Source organism: Globicephala melas, chromosome 19, assembly GCF_963455315.2.
Source record: "Globicephala melas chromosome 19, mGloMel1.2, whole genome shotgun sequence".
Classification (NCBI taxonomy): Eukaryota; Metazoa; Chordata; class Mammalia; order Artiodactyla; family Delphinidae; genus Globicephala; species Globicephala melas.
The window spans coordinates 16,661,745-16,687,077 of NC_083332.1; the positions used below are offsets into that span (position 1 = coordinate 16,661,745).

A 25,333-nucleotide genomic window follows, 5' to 3' on the forward strand; every position below is an offset into this window, starting at 1 on the left:
TTAAAGAGAAATGCATTTAAAAAAAGGACAAATATACAAATTGGACAATGAAATGGATCTCTTTGGTATTTAAGAAAGACTTTAAGAATAAAAAGACCTCTTTGTTTGCTATCAGGTTCATTTATTTTATAGATAAACACCCAAGAGTTTTAAAAGTACATAATTTAAGCACTTACTATCTATATTTATTATAAAAAATCTACCATGTCTAACGCAGGGCTGTGAAAACTACATTAGATTTCTGGCCTGAGGATTTTGAGTGAAACTCTCTGACCACAACACAGAAGAGCAAAACATGGCTAGAGTGGGATACGCAACTGGCAGAGGCCGGCTCTGTGCCTGGATGATGGGGACTGGGAGCTCGGCAGATCCAGCAGAGGGTCAACGGACAAATGCACACAGCAGAGAGGGGTGAGTGGGCGGGACCCAGGGACACCATGCAGCACTGTTGTCCTTGGAAGTAATTCACAGACAGTGCCAAGAACAGATGGTTGTTACTTCCGAAGTCTTCCAAGTACTTTTTTCCAGTACTGAAAGAAAGCCCTAGAGATAGAAAGGGCATGGGTAGGAGCTGGGCAGGTCATGGCTGGTGTGACCCTGCATTAGTCACCTCACTGTTGGTTCTGGGCTCATGAATGAAGACATGGGGAGGGCCCACGGCTAGATGTTTAAGGTCTCTACTGGTTCTAAAGTTAATTCACAAAGAGATAATCTTGCAACTGTCAGCTACTTTCAGATATAAATAAATGTCATGCAAGATATAAGTAAATTTTCTAAATATTTTTCTGCTCTTAGTTCATAAGGAGAATGTGAGTTGGGTTAAAGTCCTCTTGAGGTACTTAACTCTGAAATCATAAAACAAATGAAGGCAAAAATGTTAACACTGAGGAATCTGGGTAAAGGGCAATTCTTTGTACTATTCTTGCAACTTTTCTGTAAGTTTGAAATTATTCCAAAAAAAAGTTGCCGAATAGTTCCCTTTCTTGCCTTATTTACTAACATACTATCAGTGACGTACTCTCACATGACCCTGTAAGTGGTCACACTGTCCCTAGGTGTGGACCTGAACATGAACCAATTCAAGTGCTGGGTGGGGACACCAACCTTCCTGCCCTCCAGCGGGTGAGGTCCAGCACAGCCGTGTAGAGCACATCCACCAGACCCAGGGTCTTCTCGGGATCCAGGCTTCTCTGCAGCAGGGACATGGTAGCGGGGTCTTCTTTCAGGCACCTAGGCATGAACCGGGCTGCGTGAGTCTGGGCTGCACTTGTCCGCAAAGGGGTTTCAAGCAGGCCTTATACAAAAGGCCACACCTTTTGGTACCAAATAAAAATTTGGTAATTGTAAGAACATTGAGAGGATGACAGGGCTACCACTTGTACTTGTTGCTCCACAAAAGGAGGAGGAAGCAATAGGGCTTGGGGTCTCCATAGATTTCTAACTGTCTAGAGTCTGTTTAGTAGGAAGAGAAGAGTTCGGTGGAGGGTTTGCCTTCCAAGGGCCCTAATGCCCTCTCACTGTCCAACGTTGGCTTCGGCCCCTATTTTCCTCTCTACCCTGCTGAGATTCTGTGCTCTGGCACAGTATGTACTCCTTTACAAACTTTTTATATAACGTCCCACCCCTCCCTCCTGCTACAGCACTTCACACCTGTACCTAAGAAACCAAGGGTCAGTGGAGGGAAAAAATCTGTCTGCCAGCCTGGCAAACTTCAGATAAACAATAAACATGGTTTTCCCGTAAATTAATTTTTTCCCTTTCCAAGATGACTGTTTTACCTTCCCCCTCCTCAAAGCTCTGCTATCCCTACCATCTCCCATTCTTTGCTATCTCAACTCTCACTTAATTGAGAAAACACATAAGCAGATGAGATCTATTTCAACCACCCTCACCACTAATCCCACCAGTTCACCAGTGTCTGTGCCCACACACCCTGCCTGCCCTGCTGTCAGAGCACAAGACCTGCTCTTGCCACGGACTGACCCTCCACCTGAGCACCACATGCGCCATACAGCCTTGCTTTTTTCCCAAGGACCTCACTCGAGTAATCATCCCGTTTCTCCCCTGTCATATTCCCTTTGGCAAACAAACCAGCATTGCCAACCACCTGCTCTTAGCCCCACATCCACTCCAGATACTGCCCCACTTCTCTGCTCCCCATTTTAACAAAATCACAGTCTCCTCCTCTTCCTTACCTCCTATTCTCCTTTCATCACACTCTGACCAGGTGTTCATCCCTATAACTCCACTAAAATAGCTTTTATCAGACAACTCAGATCTTGCCACAGTCAAGGGTCAGTTACCTGTCTCCACTTTACTCAGTCTCTCAGCAACATCATGCAATGTCTCCTTCCTCCTGGATCACTGTCTTCTGCAGCCCTGGAGACCCCAACCTTGCTCCATTTTCCTCCTACCTGGCTGGCAGTTCCTTCTTGGTCTCGTCCTCCTCCTCCTTCCCCTCCCTCTGCATCGTGGCACGTTCCAGGCTTCGTCCCTTCTTGTAAGAGGACTGCACGTGGTCCTGTGGTTTTATAGACCATCCCTACAATAAAGACTCTCAAGTTGTCTTTGCGAGTCTAGGCCTTTCTCCTGATTGCCACCCTCACGTATCTAAATGCACCTTTGACAGCTCTCCCTGCACACCTACCAGGCAGCTCGAAGGGAGCCTGGTCAGTACAACTCTTGATCCCTCTCCTCCCGCCAAAACCACTCTGAATCCTATGACCTCCTCAGTAAGTACGCAGCACAGCTGTCTACCTAAGAGTCATTGCTAGTTTTCCCCACTTCCTACATCCAGTCTATCAGCAAATCCTGCCGGCTCTTCCATAACACAATCCGAATCTAGGCACTTCCACCACCTCTCTCGTTACTGCTCTACTCCAAGACACCACCAGCACCTGCGTCTTAGGACCAGCCTCCCATGTGGTCTCCTTTTCTCCAGTCCTGTCCCTCCAAGGCCCACCCTCCACATAGCAACAGAGCCTCCTGTAGCACAAATCAGAACACACCACTCCCCTGTGCAAAACCCTCCAGTGGCATCCTATCATGACTGAAATAAAATCCAAACCCCTCACCACAGCTCTTTGTGACCTGGCCCTCCTGCCTCTCTGGCCACACCTCTCTTTGCTGTCACCTCTCCTCACCTTGTCTCAGCTATGAGGCCTTCTCACACGCCCTGAATAAGTTGGGTTTGCCCACATCTCAGGACCTTTGCCTGGACTATTCCCCGCTGAGAGCTGCCTCCCACCATTCAGGTCCCCACTGCCCACCCAGGGCACCTCCACCAAAAAGCCTTTTCTGAGAGGTAGAACCAGGAAGATGCTATCTGTCTGTTCCTAGGCTCTCTGGGAGTTAAATGGTGAAATCAACACTTGCAAAGCCACTCTAAGGAGGCAGCAGCACACCCCAACATGTCTTTGGCTTGAGAAGAAATATATCTGTGAGGATGTAAGCCGGCCAGCCTCAGAAACACTGGAAAAAGTGAGCAATAAGGCAAGCTCTGCCAGTGCCCAGTCAGACTCTGGGCTCCTGGGAGAGAATCTTGGCCAGTGGACCTGGCCGAGGTTCATGCACCTGATTCTCTCAGCCTGGAATTGCTGATTACCAGGACACACTTGTTCTATGTTCCCCAGCCAACTTCTACTTGTGATCTGGCTGGTCGCGTGTTTGCCCACTAGATGAACATTTTTTGGTCATGCAGAAAGGAGTTCCTGGAGATAACAATAATTTCTCTTTCTAAAAATCAACAAATTGGCATTCTTATTTTATTCATCAGTCTTGAGAGTTGATCAATAAAACCCCCTGAAGAGACTAAACCCATTCTTTTGACAAATCACCCAGACTGGCTTATAACCTTCTACCTGTTCTTAGATAAAATCCAAGTCCCTCAGGGACCCTGCAAGTCCTGGCTTCTATGAATCCCCATCTTCAACACCACCTAGCATAATTCCAGCCATGCCAGCTCATTCCTCAGGCCTTTGCATTTGCTGTTCCTTCTGCCTGGGATGCTTTCCCCATCTGCTCTCTGCATGGCAGGCTCCTCTCAAATGTCACATCCTTAAAGAGACCCTTCATGACTGACCTCCTCATCCAAAATAGCCTCCTCCTGCCATCTCTACCTGTTATTCTCTATCAGATGATGTCACTCTACTCTTATTCCCCTCATACGCTTGCCAGTGCTTGAAGTTAACTCCTATGCTTATTAGCTGTCCCCTCCCCAACCCTATGCCATAACAAAGCCAGCTCTATTAGGGGCAGGGACCCTGTTTGTCTTGCTCATGATTAAATTCCCAGAGCCTAGAACAGTGTCTGTCACATATTAGGTACTCAGTAAATATTTGTTGAAAGAAAGAATGGGTGAATAGCTTAAATATGACAAGTTAAAAAAATCTAAGTAAGGTTTTTACTTTCTTTGGGGGAAAAAAATGTATCTGGCAGCTAGACACTTCGTTTTATTAAAATCAAAGCATATAATAAATTCTTGACTAGTTTTGCTAATAATTTCATTTTTTCCAAAGGTGGAATAAAGCAATCACTTCTTTTTTTTTTTGGTTCATGGGCCTCTCACTGCTGTGGCCTCTCCCGCTGCGGAGCACAGGCTCCAGATGCGCAGGCCCAGCGGCCATGGCTCACGGGCCCAGCCGCTCCGCAGCACGTGGGATTCTCCCGGACCGGGGCACAAACCCGTGTCCCCTGCATCGGCAGGCGGACCCTCAACCACTGCGCCAGCAGGGAAGCCCAATCACTTCTTTTTGTGTTCTTCTCAACAAGCACATATTCTGTAACTTGAAACAAAAACATAAAACTTTGCATTTTTACCAAAAGTAGCCAGCAGAGGGAGCCTCTCCAAGTAACTGCAGTCTATGAGGTCTTTCAAGGAGGTGCAATGAATTACAAAGGAAATCAATCATACAGGGAGAGTTGTGGAAGTAAACTGCAGGGTTAACCATTTTAGTACTAACTGTTTATATTCACCCAATTATCCAAGAGTTGAAAATGTTTTCTTTTTTTTTTTTAAGAAGATGTTGGGGGTAGGAGTTTATTAATTAATTTATTTATTTTTGCTGTGTTGGGTCTTCGTTTCTGTGTGAGGGCTTTCTCTAGTTGTGGCAAGCGGAGGCCACTCTTCATTGCGGTGCGCGGGCCTCCCACTATCACAGCCTCTCTTGTTGTGGAGCACAGGCTCCAGACGCGCAGGCTCAGCAGTTGTGGCTCACGGGCCCAGCTGCTCTGCGGCATGTGGGATCTTCCCAGACCAGGGCTCGAACCCATGTCCCCTGCATTAGCAGGCAGATTCTCAACCACTGCGCCACCAGGGAAGCCCGAAAATGTTTTCTTTAAAATGAGAATCCTGGTTAAGTTTAATATTTTTCAATAAGAACGTGAATTAGAAAATAAATTAAGAATTCAGGAACACAAAAATCTTACAAAAAAGTGAGCTTTTAATCTACTGCTTGGGGAATTCCCTGGCAGTCAGTGGTTAGGACTCCACGCTCTCACTACCGAGGGCCTGGCCTGGGAACTAAGATCTTACAAGGTACACGGCACAGCCAAAAAAAAAAACACAACTACTGTTTGACAGGAATGAAGATATGTATATAAATTAACATTATGCCATATTAATAATCAAATTTAGAAATTTGGGGAAGAAACTCATAAAAGGGAGATTTTGGGACATGAAGTAAACTGCCAACCCTTACTTGATATATATCAACAAATTCTAAAACTTTCGGCAGAATCTCCACTGGACCCCCCCCCTCACATTTCAAGAAGAAATGAGTTAAATACAATTCGAATGTATTACCCAGCTACCACTTTAGTCCACATGGGCACCAATAGTGCCACTGTTCCTTACTAACTCTATCTCTTCCTACCTAAATGCTTTATACATTTTCTATACAGTTAAATATTCATTCTGATCATAATTTTAATTGCAAAAGTCTTGCAATATAGGCTTAATTTTTCTTGTTTACTAGTAAAGCTGTGATGCCGATCCTTCATCTGAATCTGTGCGCGCATCACATGGCTAAATCCCTAGAGGTGGAACTGCTGAGGTCAGAGCCCTTATTTTAGGCGTCTGACAAATGAAACTGCCCTCCAGAAAGGCTGTGTGATTTATTCAACAACATCTGTGCCTGTTTTTGTACAGCCTGGCCCAAATCTAGTACTGTTATTCAAAACAATTCAACAACTCTGCCTGCCCTGATGGGCAAAATGACATTGTATTGTTTTTCTACTTTGCCTTCCTTTCTTTGTTAGGTGAGGTTACACATGTTCTTCATCTCTTTGTTGACCATGCCTCTTCTGATTTACCTGTCCATGTGCCTTGCCCATTTCTTACTGATCTATAGGAGCTTTTTTTTTTTTTTTTGTGGTACGCAGGCCTCTCACTGTTGTGGCCTCTCCCGTTGCGGAGCACAGGCTCTGGACCCGCAGGCCCAGCGGCCATGGCTCACGGGCCTAGCCACTCCGCGGCATGTGGGATCTTCCCGGACCAGGACACGAATCCGTGTCCCCTGCATTGGCAGGCGGACTCTCAACCACTGCGCCACCAGGGAAGCCCTCTGTAGGAGCTTTCGTTTGAATAGATTAAGAAGAATACTTTATTATAAGTTTACAAATATAATCAAATAATTAAAAATAAGAACAGCTCAGTCTGCCTACAGATTTGCAGTGACACTGGGTGTGTAATGACATGAGCTCCAGATCAGCAGGGTTGTTGCTGGAAGGAGCAGAAATGGAAGAAGAGAAGAAGTTCTATGTTCTGCACTCAGCTTTAAAGAAATGCTGGGTGACTTAGAGAAAATGATATACTCTGTTCAAAAGCTGTGGACTCAGTAACGCAAAAAGATAATATTGCTCATTATGACCCATGAGTATATAACATTTTAGATGCATTACTGGTCAATGAGACTATTTTTCAGACATCTTGGCTTCCTTATCATGTACCGATAATCACGAAACATGGCATTAACATACCTCCACTGACCACAAACCCGCACAAGTAGTAAGACCTTTTGTGTGAGCTAGCGTAGGGTTTGTCCAAAACAATGCAATCTTTTCAAAGATGTGCAAACATCAATCAGAGCTTAGGCTTGTGTTAATGTAAGAGTCACGTTACCATGTGGATGGGACTTGAACCACAATTCTGGAGCCTTCTAAACTGATTTGTGGGGCATAGGCTTCTTTATTTTCAATCTGCGCCGTATCAACCACCACCTAACAGAGAAACAAAAACAAAAATCAGCTTTCAGAGAGGAAAACGGATCATAAACAAATCAAACGCATGAGCCTATCAATGCTGAGTGACTCTGGTCTCTGGTAAGAACTATTCCCCAGCAAGACAGATACTCAGAGGCCAGTCAGGAGCCCCACGGAGACAAAAACAAGTAATAAAGATGACTGAAAACAGTAATACTTCAACAGAAACACATTCGACGTGCAGGAGGTAGCGAACTCTGCAATCATTTTCAGTACTTCTTCCAAATTGTAAATATGTTAATTAGGAATCACTTTGTTTCTTTTGTTTCATTCCTAAGTATTTTTTCACTTTATGCACTTGAAAGAAGTAAAAATGTCATTAAAAATAAAACCAATGCTTTAGAAAAGCCTATCTGTAATGACTGAATCCAAGCCAGAAGTCGATGAAGCTTTTTGTAAAGACCATTTTATCCTCAACCATCAATAAAAACAAAATTACTTCAGGAAAAATGAAGAACCAACCCTTTTCTCAATGATTTCCTCTTATTTGGAGGAGAGTTTTTATTTTTCATATTTTTTGGTCACGCCGTGCAGCTTGCGGGGCCTCAGTTCCCCGACTAGGGACTGAATCCAGGCCACAGCAGTGAAAGCATGGAGTCCTAACCACTAGACAACCAGGGAACTCCCTGGAGGAGTCTTTAATACTACACAGATGATACAGTATGCTTTGTAATTTAAAGCATCTGACAAAGTGATGAATATATTTTCAAATAACTAAAAGACTTTTAAGAAAATAGTCATAAAACACTTTAAAACCAAATCTGTAACAGTTCAGAAAAGGCAAAGCCATGCAGAGTTGCTTATTAGGATTCCAAATTCAGCCTCTAATGGAGTTGATTTCCATGGCTGTAAAGAGAGTTCTCACAGCTGGTCTGCAATGTCCTTTGGAAAAGACTTCCTGTCCAAGTAATAGCCATTGTTGCAACAGGCAGGTGTTTCCTCTCTCCTCCCATCCCCAGAACAATAATCTAAAGGTTCTTTATCAGTCACAAACAACGGTGCCCTGGGATCAAGGCGGAGGGAATTATGAAGAAGTTTTTGCTCTCTGAATAACATGGGACTTTTTTTTAAACGATGTTTTCTGCAAATAGCCTTTTGGGGACTTCCCTGGTGGCCCAGTGGTTAAGACTCTGTGCTCCCAATGCAGGGGGCCTGGGTTCAATCTCTGGTCAGGGAACTAGGATCCCACATGCATGCTGCAACTAAGAGTCTGAACGTCTCAACTAAGGATCCTGTATGTGGCAACTAAGACCTGGCACAGCCAAATAAATAAATATTTTAAAAACTAAGCTAAAATCTTTTTTTTTTTTTTAAGCTAAAATCTTAAAAACAAACAAAAAAAGCCTTTGGGTCCTCCTGCCTTATTTTACACACTCCTTTCTGGAGAGCTTATCGCCATGGTTCTCCTAGTTTCAGCTAAAATGATCTTTGGGAGCCTCCATACTTCAGCAGGGGGTCTCCAGTTTACTCTTTTTCTTAGGGGTTCCTATACTAAGGAACAGATCTTAAGTGAAACGTAACTCACCACTGTCGACAGGCCCCCACCTGGCCCTCTACAAGGCAGTACCACCCTGAGCTGGGCCACCTGAGCATGCACTCACACCAAACAAAAGGACTGCATCCTCCCAACAGCTTCTTTTATGAATAAAGTAGGAATTAGAGTAAGAAACAGTTCTTTAATTTTCTAAATCTCTAATTAGCTTCCTTTAATCTCTGAAATGCTATAACTCTTCAAAGAGCAGTCATTTAATTCTAGAAAGTGGGATAAGAACATAAGGTATACGGGTCAAAGGTACCTAACAAAAACCTAGATGTTGATTTCCTGACCCCACCCAACTTTGGCAAAAGTTATTCTTTTCACCAGAGGTGAAAAGACCAAACTTACCTGAGTTGATGTTGTTACTTTATTGCATAAACAGAGAACTGGGATACAAAGTGACTGCATGGGGGCACTACTTATACCATTGGAGGAGGTGATACTTGAGCTGACATCAGGAAAATGAGAATGAGTGAGTCACATGAAGATCTGAGAGGAGTATTCTCAGGAAAAAGGAGCATCAGGGGCAAAGGCCTGAGACAGGAAGAAGCTTCGCGTGTTTGAGCAACAGAAAGACATCCACTGTGGCTCCAGAGTAATCAGGCCAGGTGAAGGGTCCTATCAAATCGTTACTAATGTAATGGTTTCCTTACATTCAGGAAAGCCTGAGACATCATTTTGCAACTAGGTACCCTGCTAATACATATTATCGATCTATTAAAGAAAAAAAAAGAATTTTTAATGCTGTTCTTCCTTTACCTTTTCTATCTGGTCTAAAACCTGCAGCAAGCAAAGTGCTTTTTAAATTCTCCAATGTTTCGCACATGTGCCCACACCACATCCTCACATGCCTGAAACGTCCTTCTCTATTCTCTCCCCCATCCATCACATGTGCTCACTCACCAGTCCAGCTTGGCCAAACAGCAGCTGCACGGCGGTCTTGCAGGCACCCCGCCACGTGGATGGGCACACCTGGTTCAGGACTTCAGTCACAGGAAAATCGTCCCTGGGTGTGATTCCATTATAGCAGCCAGCCTCCTTGATCAGCTGTAACATCGTATGCTACAGATTGATGAAAAGAGAGTTCGCACCTCAAAATAAAGCCATACCAGGTTCTAAGACTTGTAGAAATGCATTTACAGGTACACAATAGTCCTCAAGAAAAGAGCATTTTACATACTCCCATATCATGTCATTTTAATTTCTTAAGTAATTATCGTTAATTACCTTCAAAGATTTTTTTCAACCCTGTAGCGTGACTGGCTAGATATGAATACATGTGCGTTAATACACACATGTGATTTCTATTCTAGCACAAAATACAGCATTATTTAGCAATGTGCTAACGCAAACTGGTTAAGGAATTTTGAAATTCTGAATAAGGAAACAAAATCATCTAGCAAAAGTAAATACCAATGAAAACCTCATCTTTATTTTGGATGAACAAGTGGTCAGGTATGCAGACTCTGGAAACAGACTGTATAAGCTCCAATTCCAGTCTACAACTTTCTAGCTGTGTGGCCTTGGACCTCAGTTCCTCTATCTGTCAAATGGGGAAAGGGGCAGTACCCACTTCATGGGTGAGCATTAACTAGACAATGCATGGGAAGCATTTGACACAATGCCTGGCACACATGATGCTCTGCAAATAGTCCTAATTACTTCAGTATTATGACAATATTTCTCCTCTTATTTAATTTATGAAAGTCCACTGAAACATTAATCATAAACAGCATTTTATAGTGTACTTTCAAAACCCTGTATTTTACACATTTTAAACAAAATTATGAATAAAACTAACGGCAAATGTCTCATTAAAAAAGTCACCCTAGGGGCTTCCTTGGTGGCGCAGTGGTTGAGGGTCCGTCTGCCGATGCAGGGGACACGGGTTCGTGCCCTGGTCCGGGAGGATCCCACATGCCGCGGGGCGGCTGGGCCCGTGAGCCATGGCCACTGAGCCTGCGCGTCCGGAGCCTGTGCTCCGCAACGGGAGAGGCCTCAACAGTGAGAGGCCCACGTACCACAAAAAAAAAAAAAAAAAGTCACCCTAGGAGCTTCTGATTTGGTGAACACATGGAGGTGCTGGGACAGCGGTGACTGGAGAGAACATGGAACCTCCAAGCCCCTTCCCCATGCCTTGCCCTAGGCATCTCTTCCGTCTGGCTGTTCCCAAGTTACGTCCTCTCATAATAAACTGGTGATCCGGAACTCTCCCAACAAGTTGGGATTCACAGCATCAATGTACTCAGATCAAGATACTGTAAGGAGAGTATGCTGAGGCAAACACAGCACATTATTGAAGAAGTTCAGTTATGGCCGTATAACTATAAAATGGTCACAGCCACTGCCTTAAATGCCAAAGTTTCCTTGGACCCTCTCCACACACTTCCTGGATCCCCCGGCCTCTCTTCTGGCTCCAGCGACCATCTGCCTCTGAGGACCCTGGCCCTGATCCCACTTCGGGGCTCCAGACCCATACATCCAATTGCCTGCTGAACAGTTCCACTTGGACATTTCAAAAGCAACCTTAAAATCACGTCCAAAAATATATTTTATGACAACTATCCCCAAGCCTCAATAAACAGCACCAAAGCAGCTGTCCAAGCCAGAAACCTGGGCCTCATCTCCTTTCCCCTCCCTCTCACAGCCAGTTAATCACTGAGTCCTGCTTATTATAACCTCTAGATTGCTCGTGAACGCTTCCACTCGCCTCCCATTATCACTTGATGGGGCCATGGCCAAAACCCTTCAGTGCTGCTCCCCTCCCAGCCACAGTCCATCCTGAAGTCAGGGGGATCTTTCCGAAATGCAAACCTCATTACGCAACCTGTCTTGGTGGGATGCCAGCCACCTGGGGATGGAGCCCAGCCCTCACACTGAGGGTTTTCTGGCCTCTCCGGGCTGCTTTTCCAGCCCTGGCTCCTACCATGTCTCCCCTTGTTCTAGACGGTGGCCCTCAGGTCTGACTACATATTAGAATCCCCTGGACAACTTTTACAAAATACCAGAGCCCAAGCCTTACTTCAGGACAATTAAATCCGAGTCTCATTAGTGACTGTCCTGGATGGCCAGGGGGGCCCCAGCTACAGCTCTAAGGAAGATCTTCAGCTCTTGGGATGGGCTCTCACTTCCTGGCCATCTCACAGCCTCAGCCCCACCCCCATACTTATTATTCAGGTCACTCTCTGCTTAAAGTCCTCTTCTCAAGAGTCACATCTCTTAATCCTCCAGGTGAGGCCCCCTCGTTCTGTGTTCCTATCACAACCTAGTGGGCTGTCAAATCTCCTAGCCTGGCACCAATGGATGCTCAATAAAGACCTACCAAATGGAGAAAAAAAAACAACAAAAGTCCCCTAGTCTGCTTTTAGACACCAGTTTACTGAGGAAGGTCAATGCCTCCCGTCTTCACTTAAGTTTTGCTTTTTAGTCTTGATTCTTTACAAGCCCTCAGGTTCCCTTAAGAACTCTGTTTTCAAGTTCACACCCGGTTGTTGGAACCCCAAGGAAAGCTACCGTCTTAAGTTTCAGATTGTCGGCGGCCGACTCGTTGAAGGAGACACCCTTCAGGAAGTTCGATCCTATCTGCACGGGGACGGTGGGAAGCTCACACTGCATGGGCTGCGGCGGGGTCTGCCTCCGCCCTGTCTGCTGTGCTTCTGCCTCGCTGCAGCAGCCCTGGAAAAGGGTTGGATAGGAGAAGAGAGGTGACCCACAGCTCACCTCTCAAGACATTTGCCTCATGTGGATGGCATGAATGCCACACCACAGCTCCCAGGAGCTACCAGAAAGAAAAGTGTACCTGCAAACTCGCTTCAATTGCCTTTGGATTCAGGTGGAAACCGGCTTTCATTGCGTATTCACAGTGACCTAAGCTTTCCAGAGCTATTTTATATGCCTGCAAAGAAATTGTTTTCAAGAATGAAGATTACATAGCAGATTATAAACTCACTAGGTTCAATGAAAACAGAAATTTTAAATTTCTATAGTTATTAAAAGACATGAGGCAAACTACCATCTTATTACTCTTTCCAATTGGTTCAGCATCATGACTTTAACTCCCTCCCTTGTTTTCATCCCTTAGATATTAATGTGCCGGTTCTGAAAAACGTACTTGCAGAGCACTGTCAATCTTTATGTTCAGTTCTTTTAGCTGGTGCTCAGGAATTGCTGCACTTTGAGAACAGAAGAGCTGCTGAACTTCAATTCCTGCCAGGCGGCCATCACAGCCTCTTTCTCTTAGTCTAGATGTTGCCTGCAACAGAAATGGTGACTGGTAGGTAAAAGAGGATTTTACAGATACTAGCAAAATTAAAAAACCAGAAAACAACTATAGTAAAGCTAGAAACTATCTAAGAATTAGATATAAACCAGACATTCCGGATCGCCTGTATTACGAAGTGAGCAAGCAGCCAGAAGTTCTGAAAGACTGAATCAAGCATTGAAGAGAAAGCAAACCTGACAATAGAACTGCCTTATTTAAGAAACCCCTGGGAATTCCCTGGCGGTCCCGTGGTTAGGACTCCGCACTCTGACTGCTGAGGGCCTGGATTCAATCCCTGGTCAGGGAACTAAGATCCCACAAACCACGCGGTATGACCAAAAAAAAGAAACCCTGGAAAAAAGACTTACCTACCTGTTATTTATTTTATATCTACATTACATATAAATTACATACACATTAAAAACATTCACATTTTAAATTTCCCTGCTTTAAAAAGACAGATACCCTAGTATATTGGCCCTTGGAGTTTCCAGAATTAAACAATATATATATGGTTGGGTGGTCCTATACACCAAAGTAAAAAACCTCACCAATAGGAAAAGAATAGGAAAAAAACATACACTGCAACATTAAAGGAAAAACAGAACTTTTGAAATCTGCACAGAAAAATGAAATACTTATTGTTTAGTCACTAAATATGTTTATGAAGAGTACATAAGAAAAACAAGAAGAAATTAATCTGTGTCTTGTGATGAAATGTTATCTATACATATGGGTCAGGACTAGAGAATACAGAAAAATATATATTTGATTTAGTAGATGGAAGGAAGGATTCGGGATGAACTTTCAATTTTTCAATGTCTGTTTTTATTGCAATAACATTTGTGCAACAAATAACATTTTTTAACAGTTAATTTTTGTTCTTCTAGGCCAAGGTAGGAGTTGTAATATTTACCAAAATTGCAGGACTAAAGGAAGTTAACTAGCAGCTATGATGCCATACATTTCCAAAGCTCCACAAATTCTGTATAAATACCAACCATTCCCTGAACCCTAACAGTCACACAGTTTAAAACCATTTGACTCTCTTTCTAGAACTCTTCCATTTAGTCAAATATGTAGCCCACAAGGTCTTATGTTAGGTGTCTCTGGATAGACAGTGGAGCATAAAACCTGGTCCCTACCATCTTGGAGCTGACAGCTTCATGGGTCGAAAAGGCAAACAAATAAAACATTTAAAAAATATAAAATGGAGAAAAACATCCCAAGGGAAATAGAAAACTGTAACAGGGAGCGCCCAAGAAACTGAGAAATCACCATTTAGGCTGAGTTTAAGGCAGAGGAGGCAGTAAACAGAAGTGTGGGGTGGGGGTAGGACAGGCAGAGATGTCAGCAAAGGAACTAGAACCCAGTGAGCAGGGGAGAGTGGCCACAGATGAGGCTGGTGAGGAGGCAGGGGCCAGACTATGTGGGACTAGGCAGGTCATGGGGATGGGTACACACTTTACCCGAAGGAAATGGGAGAGACATGAAGGACGGCAAGACAGAAAGGGGAGAAGCAAGTCCAGCCACTGAAGCTGTCAGGGGAGAGTAATGATTCCCTGAACTACGTTAGTGATAGTGGACACAGAAAGAAAGGGACAGATTTGCAGTCATATTTTGGAGGTAGGATATGCAGGGCTTTCTTAGGGATTGGATGTAGATGTGACAGAAAAGCTGGAGGATAAATCTCAGGTTTCTTGCACAAAGGACCCAGTGTGGGATGGCACTACATGCTAGCACAGGGAAGATTTGAGGAGGAACAGTGTGCAGAAAGGCTAAGGGCTGAGCCATCTGAAGACCTGAGGAGGGCAGCAGCTGAATATAGGGGCCTGAGCCCACGGGGGAAGTGAACCGGGCACACACATTTGTGTGCTTGTGGCCCCAGCCCACCAGCAGTTTTTAAAGTTCCAAGACTAGACGGAGACCCTCTAGGGGAGAGGGCACGTAGAACTGAGCCTTGAGAAACTCATATTCATAAGTTATGTTGAAGAGAAGCTAGCAAAGTGGATGGAGAGGCTAGCCCAAGAGCTAAGAGGGTACCTAAGAAGACCTGGTTCTCCACAAGGAGAGAGGATTTCCAGGGCTCATGTCGCTGTGAGCTGCTGAATGGAGTCATCGGGATCCTTGGATTTCCGCCAATTATCTTTGGCAACATGGAAGGCACCAATGACCTTGACAAGACAAGGTATGTTCTTGTGTAGGTGTGGAAGCCAGATTTTAGTGAACTGAATGATACCATTTATATAAAGTTTCATATTGTGCAAAACAATATATTTATGGATACATACATATAGAATAAAAATATAAAAATATGCATAGGAATCACAAACTCCAAAATCAAAAGAGGTTATCTCTAGAGAGAAAGGAATATGAATAAGATAGTGGAGAAGTACAAAGGGAATTCAAGTGCATTTGTAATAATATTTTCTTGTTAAAAATAAAAGGTATGAGGGCTTCCCTGGTGGCGCAGTGGTTAAGAATCCGCCTGCCAATGCAGGGGACACAGGTTCGAGCCCTGGTCCAGGAAGATCCCACATGCCGCGGAGCAACTAAGCCCATGCGCCAGAACTACTGCGCCTGCGCTCTAGAGCCCGCGAGCCACAACTACCGAAGCCCACAAGCCACAACTACTGAAGCCCGCGCACCTAGAGCCCGTGCTCCGCAACAAGAGAAGCCCCCGCACCGCAAGGAAGAGTAGCCCCAGCTCGCCGCAACTAGAGAAAGCCCACGCGCCGCAACTAGAGAAAGCCCACGCGCAGCAATGAAGACCCAATGCAGCCAAAAATAATAAATAGAATAAATAAATTTATTAAAAAATAAAAAAAATAAAATGCCAACAAGAAATGTGTCATCGCCTACTACATCCCCACCTAGCTACCTGGCTGACCACTTACCCTCCGTATACCCTCCAGCCTCTTCTCCCTGGTCCCTCTTCCTAGAAGCTTGGCTGCACTTCTTGTCAGAGGCCAGGCCCTTCCCCTGGGCTCCTGCACACCTTCATCACGGCCCCTCAAACCTGTTTTTGAAAGACTTTTCTCCTAGGAGGCTGTGAGTGGAGGCTACTACCTCAGTGCCTGCACATGCCTGGCATGAAGTGGGCATTTACAAAGATATTCACTGTTAAATGAATGAACAAGCTAATGACAGCAGGTGAAAACTCACACTTCTACATAAAATGGCTCTTTTAAGAACCAACAGGTAAAGGCCCTCTGGAGTCTCTGCTATCTGAACAAAGGGCACCAATCTCCCCAAAGTCAGGGTTACCTCAGCAGCCCCCCGCCAGGACCGCACAGCATCCTCCAGTTCTGGGGTGTGGCCCATGCCAGATAAGCTGCCGCCACTGCTGCTGTTCTTTTTTTCTGGCACAACAACCTCGGCAAAGCAAGAGTGAGCCACTGGCTGGACCTTCTGTAACGCCTGGGTCAAAAACTGGAAATGGACCTGCACCACTGTCAAGAAGCATCGCCCCAACACCTGTGAAAACAAGAGAGCCAAGGATTTTAAGGCTGTGGGTTGCTACTGCATGACCGCAATCAATTCTCAACTTGAGTAGAGGTAACAATTAACTGGAAATCTGAAATCATATGAAGTTAAAAAGTCACCATGCTTTAGAAGGATCAGCCTTTGTTCTCACGTTTGGACCTGGGTGGCCTGAAACCTAGAAATCAAGATGTTTGAACCAAATAGCAAGCCCCAAGGTTCGAATGGGCCTTCCCCTTCCCATCTAGCCTCCCTCCACTCCTGTTCTCCACTCCCCTCATCTGGACTGTGGCTCACACCAACCCTGGTTGTCTTTGAGCTCCTGCTGAACCAGAGCAACCCACAATTCCAATTCTGTCCACACAGTATTCAGAGGGCAGAGTAAAAGCCAGGTGATTAAAAATCCAAAAGGTCAGTTTGACTGTAAGAAGACATTCCATTGGAAATGGAATCCAAAGATACAGGTTATTTTGGTAACAGTGTTATTAACATAGTTATTACATAGTTATTAACATAGCTGTATGTCATATTTCCAGTCTTACAAAACAAAGCTCACAGATCTGTCTTCTAGGAGTCAACAAAACATACTGATAAGTCCATTTGTCAGAACAGTAGAAACCCACTCACCTGATATGTATTAGTAGTTGGTTGGTTGATGCAGTAGTCCATTAAAGTAGAAAATTCATTTAAAAAACTACCATATACATGCTATGTTAATATATACTATTAATATATAATTATAATATATGTACTAAAAATATACTACATACCATAAACATTTTAAGATACAAATGTGCCTTTATCTGCCAACCTCTGGCATTGGCTAAAGCTTGTTGTTCCCCGTTTGCTTTCTTGTGTTAACTCCAGCTACAAGGTGTTCTCTATGATTTCCTACTTCTTTTTTCTTTAAAAGACAGCAAGAATTTGCTGCTTGCAAAGCAACTTGAGCAGACACTTTCCAGATTATTGACATGTCCCCCTAATCTTTTACAGTTGTTTTAGCCATACCAAATTCAACAACAACAAAACCTTTTTGTAACTCCTTTATCATGTTCCATAACATTCAAAACATTTTTTTTTTTTTTTGCGGTACGCGGGCCTCTCACTGTTGTGGCCTCTCCCGTTGCGGAGCATAGGCTCCGGATGCGCAGGCTCAGCGGCCATGGCTCACGGGCCCAGCCGCTCCGCGGCATGTGGGATCTTCCCGGACCAGGGCATGAACCCGTGTCCCTTGTATCGGCAGGTGGACTCTCAACCACTGCGCCACCAGGGAAGCCCCTCAAAACATTTTTAATGGAAGGTATTTCATATTTCATTGGCCTATACAGTGGATTACTTACTAACAAAAAATTACTTATTTTATTGAGTTTGTAATCCAACTGGAGCATAGCTGAGAGGGCCCACTAGCTGCCAGCTCTCAGGGTGCTGCCTTGGGGAGGTGGTGAAGGTTTCCACTGCCTTTTACAAGGAACTAAAATCCAACCCCACTGCCCACACTTTGGCCCAGTCCTGTCCCTTGGAGAAGCCAAAAATAAGACTCAACCTTGGACCTATCACCTCCCAGCACACATTTCAGATGCTGCCCTTTTCCACCCTCACTGGGCAGAGCTCTTCTTCCTGGAGAAAGAGAGTCAGGCAAGCTCCCAGTGGTGACACTTACTCCCTCTTGAATTATTTTCCCCTGTGGAAATCACCAGGACAAAACTAAAGCAAACACACAAAACTCACACCAAAGCACCCTCCTTCTATAGGGAACCATCAGAAATACAGGCTGAATTCCCACTCAAACAAACCTCCTGGGTCTCCACTCACATCTCCCTCAAAGCTCCTCCCCATCAAAGATGGGGCAGAGTGAGCCACACAGAATAAGCAGACCTAGCAACCTAGGGACTTGTGCCACAAACAGAAAAAAGAGTATTTAATTAGCACTGTACATAATATCAGCCAGCCTGAACGAAACACGCAGCATGTATTTCACCTATGCTAAAGATTTCACACTGATTACCTCATTTAATCCTAGAACAACCATATGAGGTCATTTCCATTTCACAAACAATAAGACTAAGGCACAGAAAGGTTATGAAACTTTGTCAAGGGGACACAACTGGATGTGGCAGAGGGGTCACTTGACTCAAGTGTCTATGCCCTTAGCCATTGTGCTCCCCTGCCTTCAACAGGCTCTACACACCTGGAAACAACTGTGGGCTGGCAGCACTGAGACCAGACACAGGACAGCAGCTCAACCTTAACTGGCTTAGGCCAGAATGATATGGTGTCCTGACGCTCCACACAGAGCAAACCCAGGAGGAAGTGCAAAGCTGGGTCCTCAGGCACACAAACTCTCCCTCCTCCCTCCTTCCTTAGCCTCTTGGCAGGCTGTGGCTGAGGGAGGAGGAGGGAGAAGTGGAGATGCCATGTGCCATTTGCTCTAGGCTCATATTCTTTCAGCTTCTGACAGATACAACTGAGTCATTCATTCTTTCAACAGATGTGTAATTTGTGAATGCCTGATATGTACAAAGCACAAAAAAGCCAGAAGATACTACAAGAAAGACAGCGAACAAGTCACTGTCCTTGTGAGGGTTACCTTCTAATGGTGGCGAAAAGTTAAGTAGATATGCAAAGTCAGGGGCTACTGGAGAATGAACATTAAGGAGTGAGGTGGGAAGGAAAAGGCTCTCTGAGGAAAAGACCAAGGGAACAGATGGAGTAACCCCTCTCCCTTCGAAAGGAAAATTCTGAGAAAGGCCTCTGAAGGCCTGATGCAGTGTCCTGGGCCCAGAACAGGACATTCTCTGATAATGCTGGTCGATGCTAGGCTGGGGGTTGGGGAGGGTCCTCTTGTTGTTGGGGTAGAATGCTGGAAGGAGGATGCTTCTGTTGCAGGAGTAAATGGGGGGAGAGATGGTGGACAGTTTTAAAAGGCAGACATTCAGAATATTGTCTCCACCACTTATTACATGCTTGACCTTGGATGAGTCATTTAATCTACACTTCTTCCGTGTATAGAAGAAATGATGCGAACAAGAGCTCAGCATTTCCCTCCCCCACCCATGAGGTATGTAGCACACATTTGGGTTGTGACAAAATATTTGTGTTTTAAACAATTCATTAAAAGCCAATCAAATCAGTGGTTACACCCTGGACCTTGGAAAAGCTTTTTATTTATTTATTTTTTGGCTGCGCCATGCGCGGCATACATGATCTTAGGTCCCCAACTAGGGATCGAACCCGTGCCCCCTGCAGTGGATGCATGGAGTCTTAACCACTGGGCTAACAGGGAAGTCCCTGGAAAAGCTATTTAAAAAATATCTATTCTGGGACTTCCCTGGTGGCGCAGTGGTTGAGAGTCCGCCTGCCGATGCAGGGGATACGGGTTCGGGCCCTGGTCCGGGAGGATCCCGCATGCCGCGGAGCGGCTGGGCCCGTGCGCCACAGCTACTGAGCCTGTGCTCTACAGCCGGTGCTCTACGGCGGGAGAGGCCACTGCAGTGGGGGGCCCGCGCACCGCAAAAAAGAGTGGCCCCCGCTCTGGCAACTGGAGGGAGCCCGCGTGCAGCAACGATGGCCCAACGCAGCCAAAAATAAATAAATAAATTTATAAAAAAAAAAAATCTATTCTACAAGTTTACCTAAACTAACAGGCGTATAAACACCACCTTTTCCAGATAGAGGACAGAGCTCAATCTCCAGCCTGCCTCTGCTCCCCTTTTCTCTACAATATCTCCTGTCTTAGCCCAGCTTCCCTCCTGTAACAGACTCCATCCTCTCCATCACAGGGATGAGCCAGTCCTTGGGGTCTTCCTGAGAAACCTGGAAAGAAATAGAGACTCTAAAGTTTTGAATTTGGAAGCATGTGACCCAAGGGCTGAGGACGGCTACTTTCTCTTTCACAGGGAGAACGTTTCCTGGACTGCAGGATCCAGTGAAGCTGCAGAACAGATGTGGCAAGCTAGTGGACAAATGAGTGGAGTGGTCAAAGAGAGAGACATTTTAAATGTCAATGAGTTTAAACTGTCAGTGGAGCTATAGAGTTCCATGTCCATCAACCTGGAACTTCCAGCTATTATTTACTGAGTGCTTAATCCATACCAAGCACTTGATGTGCAGTGAAGTGACTCAGGGGGGTGATAGCAATTGATCCATTTTATAGATGACAACACCGAGGCTTAGACAAAGAAAGAAACTTGCTCCAGTGTCAAGCAGGTAATAAGTGGTGCAGTACAGATCTGATGCCAAGTCTGTGTGACTCCAAAAACTGTGTTCTAACCATCAGGCTATGCTATCTTCATATGACAAGATCCAGGATGTAGTCACGACAGTGACTAAGGATACCAAGAAGGGGAGAGGAACCCTGTGCAGGAACCCTGATGTCTCCCATACAGTGTCAGGCCCTAGTGTCAGCTCAGTTCCCTGGGCTGGAAACGGAGACTGAGAGGCATGGCTCAGTCTTCTCTAACTGTGGGAAAGGTACTGCGACAAGAGTAAAAAGTGGGGTAGCCTGTGGCACTTCAGTGTGGTATGAGTCTCAAAGCTCATGATCTGCACAGCAGACTGCTAAGACTGGCTGCAAACAGCAATGATAAACTGGGAGAGGACACACAGGGCTTGGGAAAAGAAGCAGCTTCTCTTATCTCTAGAGGAATTCCAAACCCCAAAACATCTGTTCAGGCCTTCAGCACATCAGTCCCACTCAATAATTATGAAGAAAGCAATCAGATTTAATCTTACCCTTGACGTTTGCATTAGTAAAAAAAAATATCCATTCATCCCAAGGCATCCCAAGTTGATGGAATCTGGGGCAATAAGAGGCTGTTATCAGACTTGCATTAAGAGAAACATTTTGGTGTGACTTAAATTCCTCATAAAGGCCCAATTCCTGGATATAGACAATAAGCGACCTTGCCACTTCTGCCTCCAAATATCCATGGAGCATTCTGGATTACTATAAACAGCCATTGAGGATCTACTGAAATGAAACCTTGTTTTCTGGGAATCCCTGATGGCAGAGGAAAAGGGTACACGTTCACTTTCTCATTCCCCTATAAACGTACCACATGTGCTGCTAAGGGGGTTATGTTCATGAATATAACCAGGAAACCTTTTCTTTTTGGTGATTTTTATATTTTATTAATTAAAACCAACTTTAGTTTAAGGTCATCCTATTTTGAACCCTAAAAGACCACTCTTTCTACACCAGCATAGTCAACTCTACCTTCCTAGAATATTTTCACAATTTTAGTTACTCCTCTTCTAGGGCCAGGGCCTGACTCAGCCCCTACTATATCTGCACGTGCTGAAATCACGAAGTGCCCAACTCCACCCCACCTGCCACACACCTTGTGATTTTCACATCAATATACACAATGTCTAAGTTCATTTTTTGCTCAATCTCACTGAACAATTCGTCTTTCTCACATCCCTACAGAGTGAAGAACAAGTAAAAGTGTCACATATACCACATACTGTCAAACATTTCCAGGGGTTCTAGCATTTACTTCTGATCAGTTTAAAAGTCGAGAATGAATGAAATGAAGTTGATCCGGATTGGCTGCTTTTATTAGAAATTCCAAACTCATTCAGTCATTTCTCTCTCTTCAAAACTTACTTGTACCTTAAACATTACCGTTGGTTCCACGTGTTTCCAATCTTTTATTCTTATGATAATTCCAGAGTTATTACATAATGACCTAACTAACAGACCAGAATGTGATACAAAGACCTAAATGTGCCTCCAGAGAAATACAGAATGCAGTAGACCATGCCTGGACTATGGAAAGTACCTTATGGAGATTAAATTATGGCATAAAAATGTAAAAAACAAGCTTACTGAAACTAACATGTATAGTCTGACCTAAAAACTGATTAACAGTGAGCGCTTAAATATTAAAAAAAAAAAGAAAAAGCAAGTAACAAAACAATAATCTCTTTGCAGTCAGTATTAACCTAGAGCACAAAGAAGCTGCCATGCTATGTACAGAAGAAAGAACTAGTGAGGAGAGAAAGCTAACACACCCCCAAGGGCAGATGAGCCATCACCAAATGTTAATCATTCAGACAAGATTACGTTCTGCCCCTGGACATGCTGCTTTACTGCTGGTAAAAATATCAACAGACACAGTTTCTGAACTCCTACTTCATGGGCCAAACACTGTGGTGCACAAAACCTTTTACACCAGTAAGACATATTCATTGCAAATAAATTACGGGGAAAAGATCAGCTAAATAAAGAAATAAACAGTATCAAATATTACTAAATAGATATAACCACTGATTACATGTTTCTGATACAGCCTACATTTGCACCTGTAGATTTTTTTTGGTAAAACTAGATCATGTTGTATGTTATTTTATAGCCTGCTTTCCAAAATAAAATATATCAAAAATTTATTACATGCAACACACATAGGAAGTTATTTATTTTTTTATTTATTTATCACCGCACTGCTCAGCTTGCAAGATCTTAGTTCCCCGTACAGGGATCTAAACCTGTGCCCCTTCAGTGGAAGCACAGAGTCCTAACAACTGGACTGCCAGGGAATTCCCAGGAAGTTGTATATTTCAGCTACATTGCTATCAATCGTAGTAACTAACAGGATAATTATAAACTATCATCCAGGACATGAAAAAGTGAAAGGCCAGTGAGGGGAACTAAGTCTATGGTAGACAAAGGAGGAATGGTTGTTATTGTTCAATAGGTACAGAGTTTCAGTTTGGGAAGATAAAAAAGTTCTGCAGATGGCTAGTGGTTGATGGTTGCAAAAAATATGAATGTACTTAATGCCACTGAACTGTACACTTAAAAATAGTTAAGGTGGCAAAATTTATGTTATGTATAATTTACCACACACACAAAGAAGTACAAGTGCTTCTAGTCACCCCCTCTGCTACCATTCTATTCCAAGCTATAATCATCTCTTGCTTGGATTACTATAACAGCCTCTTAAACTGACCTTCCTGCTTCCTTTCAATTAGGATTAGTTTTATCTACACGTAACAACAACAACGACAACAACAACAACAAATGCAGTGGTTTAAATAAAAGCAACGTTTACTTCTTTCTAAGGTAAAAATAAATCTAGGGTTAGGCAGTCCAGAGCTGGGATGGAGGCTCCTGGGTATCACAAGGAGCCCAGTTCCCATCTTTCTGCTCTTCATCCTCACACAAGGCTTACATACTGGAACTACCTCATAGTTCTAAATGGTTAAATGACCTTCAGCCATTCTGCCTGCATTCTAGATAGTAAAAAATGGGGGGGGGGGGCGGGGAAGAAGGTAGCACCCTTTTTCCCTCTAAGGAAACTTCCCAGCAGTCTCATCCAAAACCTCTAGTTACATCTTCATGAACCAAAACTTAATTCAAGTGACCACTCCTAGCTGTAAGGGAAGCTGGGAAGTATAGTCCCTTTTCCATGCATAATATTCCTGAAAAAACAAAAACGAACAAACAAAAATCCCTCCAGAGTTTTTGTTGTTGTTGTTTTCTGGCTGCGCCATGGCAGCTTGTGCGATCTTAGTTCCCCAACCAGGGACTGAACCCAGGGCCCCGGCAGTGAAAGCACCGAGTCCTAACCACTGGACAGCCAGGGAATTCCCCAGAGTTTTGTTATTAAGGAAGAAGGTGACACTAGATGTTGGGAGGCAACTAGCAGTCTCCTCTCTCCCTTAGAGGCTACTTTCCACACAAGAAGTCTTATAAAACAAAACTCAGATTATTTCACTCCCCTGCTCAAAGTCTTCCAATGGCTTTCCATTACAATCAGAAGAAAATCCAAACTCCTCATCTGTCCTACAATACCTTACATGATCTGGCCCCTGACTAGTCTCTGAACTTATTATTTCCTATCCCACCTCTCTCTACTCTTGCCACACCGACCTTCTTGCTATTCCTCAAAAACTGTGAGCACAGCTCCGGTCTCAAGTTTTTGCACCAGCCAGTTCCCACTACCTCAGGGTTTCTCAACATCATGACTACTGACATTGGGGGCCAGAGAATTCTCTGTTGTGGAGGGCTGTCCTTCGCAGCGTAGGATGTTGTTAGCAGCATCCCTGCTCTCTACTCACTAGATTCCAGCAGCACTGGTTGGGAGATGCAGCCACGGACAACCCCTCAGATCATACTGTTTTGAATAAAATGTCAAATCCTTACTGGTAAACAAACAGACAAAAAATTAAAGTTAAAAAACAGTAGAGAAATCTCTTCCTCCTAGGGTGACTTTTGAGCTGCAAAAGAGCTGCAACAGAGCTCACATGTGGCAGTCGACAGGAGCTTTTGAGTATCCAGGCATCTGTTTTGCTGCAGGACTAAAACATAACCTGAAGGGCTACAAGGAAGAGATATATCAAGACTCTACCTTCTCCAAATCAATTTGAATTAAAAATCAGAAATCTAAGAGCTTTGTGCTCCTGCAAACTTCTGCCTTTCATGATCTGGGGTCTGAGTCTGGTCACCTAATGTTCTATACTTCATGCAGAAACACCATCTGGCCATGGGTGTTTATGTGCGGGGTAGGGGAGATGGGACATTGGTCAGAGGCAGAAAGAGAAACTGAGATCCTAAAAGATGACAAAAATTGTCCCCTAAATACATAGTGAGTCACTGAATTTCTGATTCCCTAACATGCAAGTCCAGTATCTTTTACTCCATCGTACCTCCTCCTTCAAACCACTGCGGGTCCTCTGGTGTAACACTCGAGTTCTTCTAAATGAGTAAGATTCCTCTCACTCTAGCCCTAGCATAAAAAAAAAAAATGCCATTTTTCTGACAATCAAAGATACTTCCAGACATTGCC

The 25,333-nt window shown here is 44.2% G+C and overlaps 1 protein-coding gene across 6 annotated transcripts in view; it reads right to left on the bottom strand.

The window, feature by feature from the left end:
• The window catches only part of GARRE1 (granule associated Rac and RHOG effector 1), an 82,182-nt gene that overhangs the window by 10,878 nt on the left and 45,971 nt on the right, over positions 1–25,333 (bottom strand). For all 6 annotated transcript variants that reach the window (XM_030874423.2, XM_060289405.1, XM_060289409.2 and 3 more), the window contains 7 exons: positions 16,326–16,535; positions 12,909–13,049; positions 12,597–12,692; positions 12,311–12,472; positions 9,701–9,859; positions 7,121–7,218; positions 1,105–1,230 (listed from right to left, as the gene is read on the bottom strand). In XM_030874423.2, the coding sequence (XP_030730283.2) occupies positions 1,105–1,230; positions 7,121–7,218; positions 9,701–9,859; positions 12,311–12,472; positions 12,597–12,692; positions 12,909–13,049; positions 16,326–16,535 (992 nt within the window). The remainder of the gene's footprint in view (positions 1–1,104; positions 1,231–7,120; positions 7,219–9,700; positions 9,860–12,310; positions 12,473–12,596; positions 12,693–12,908; positions 13,050–16,325; positions 16,536–25,333) is intronic.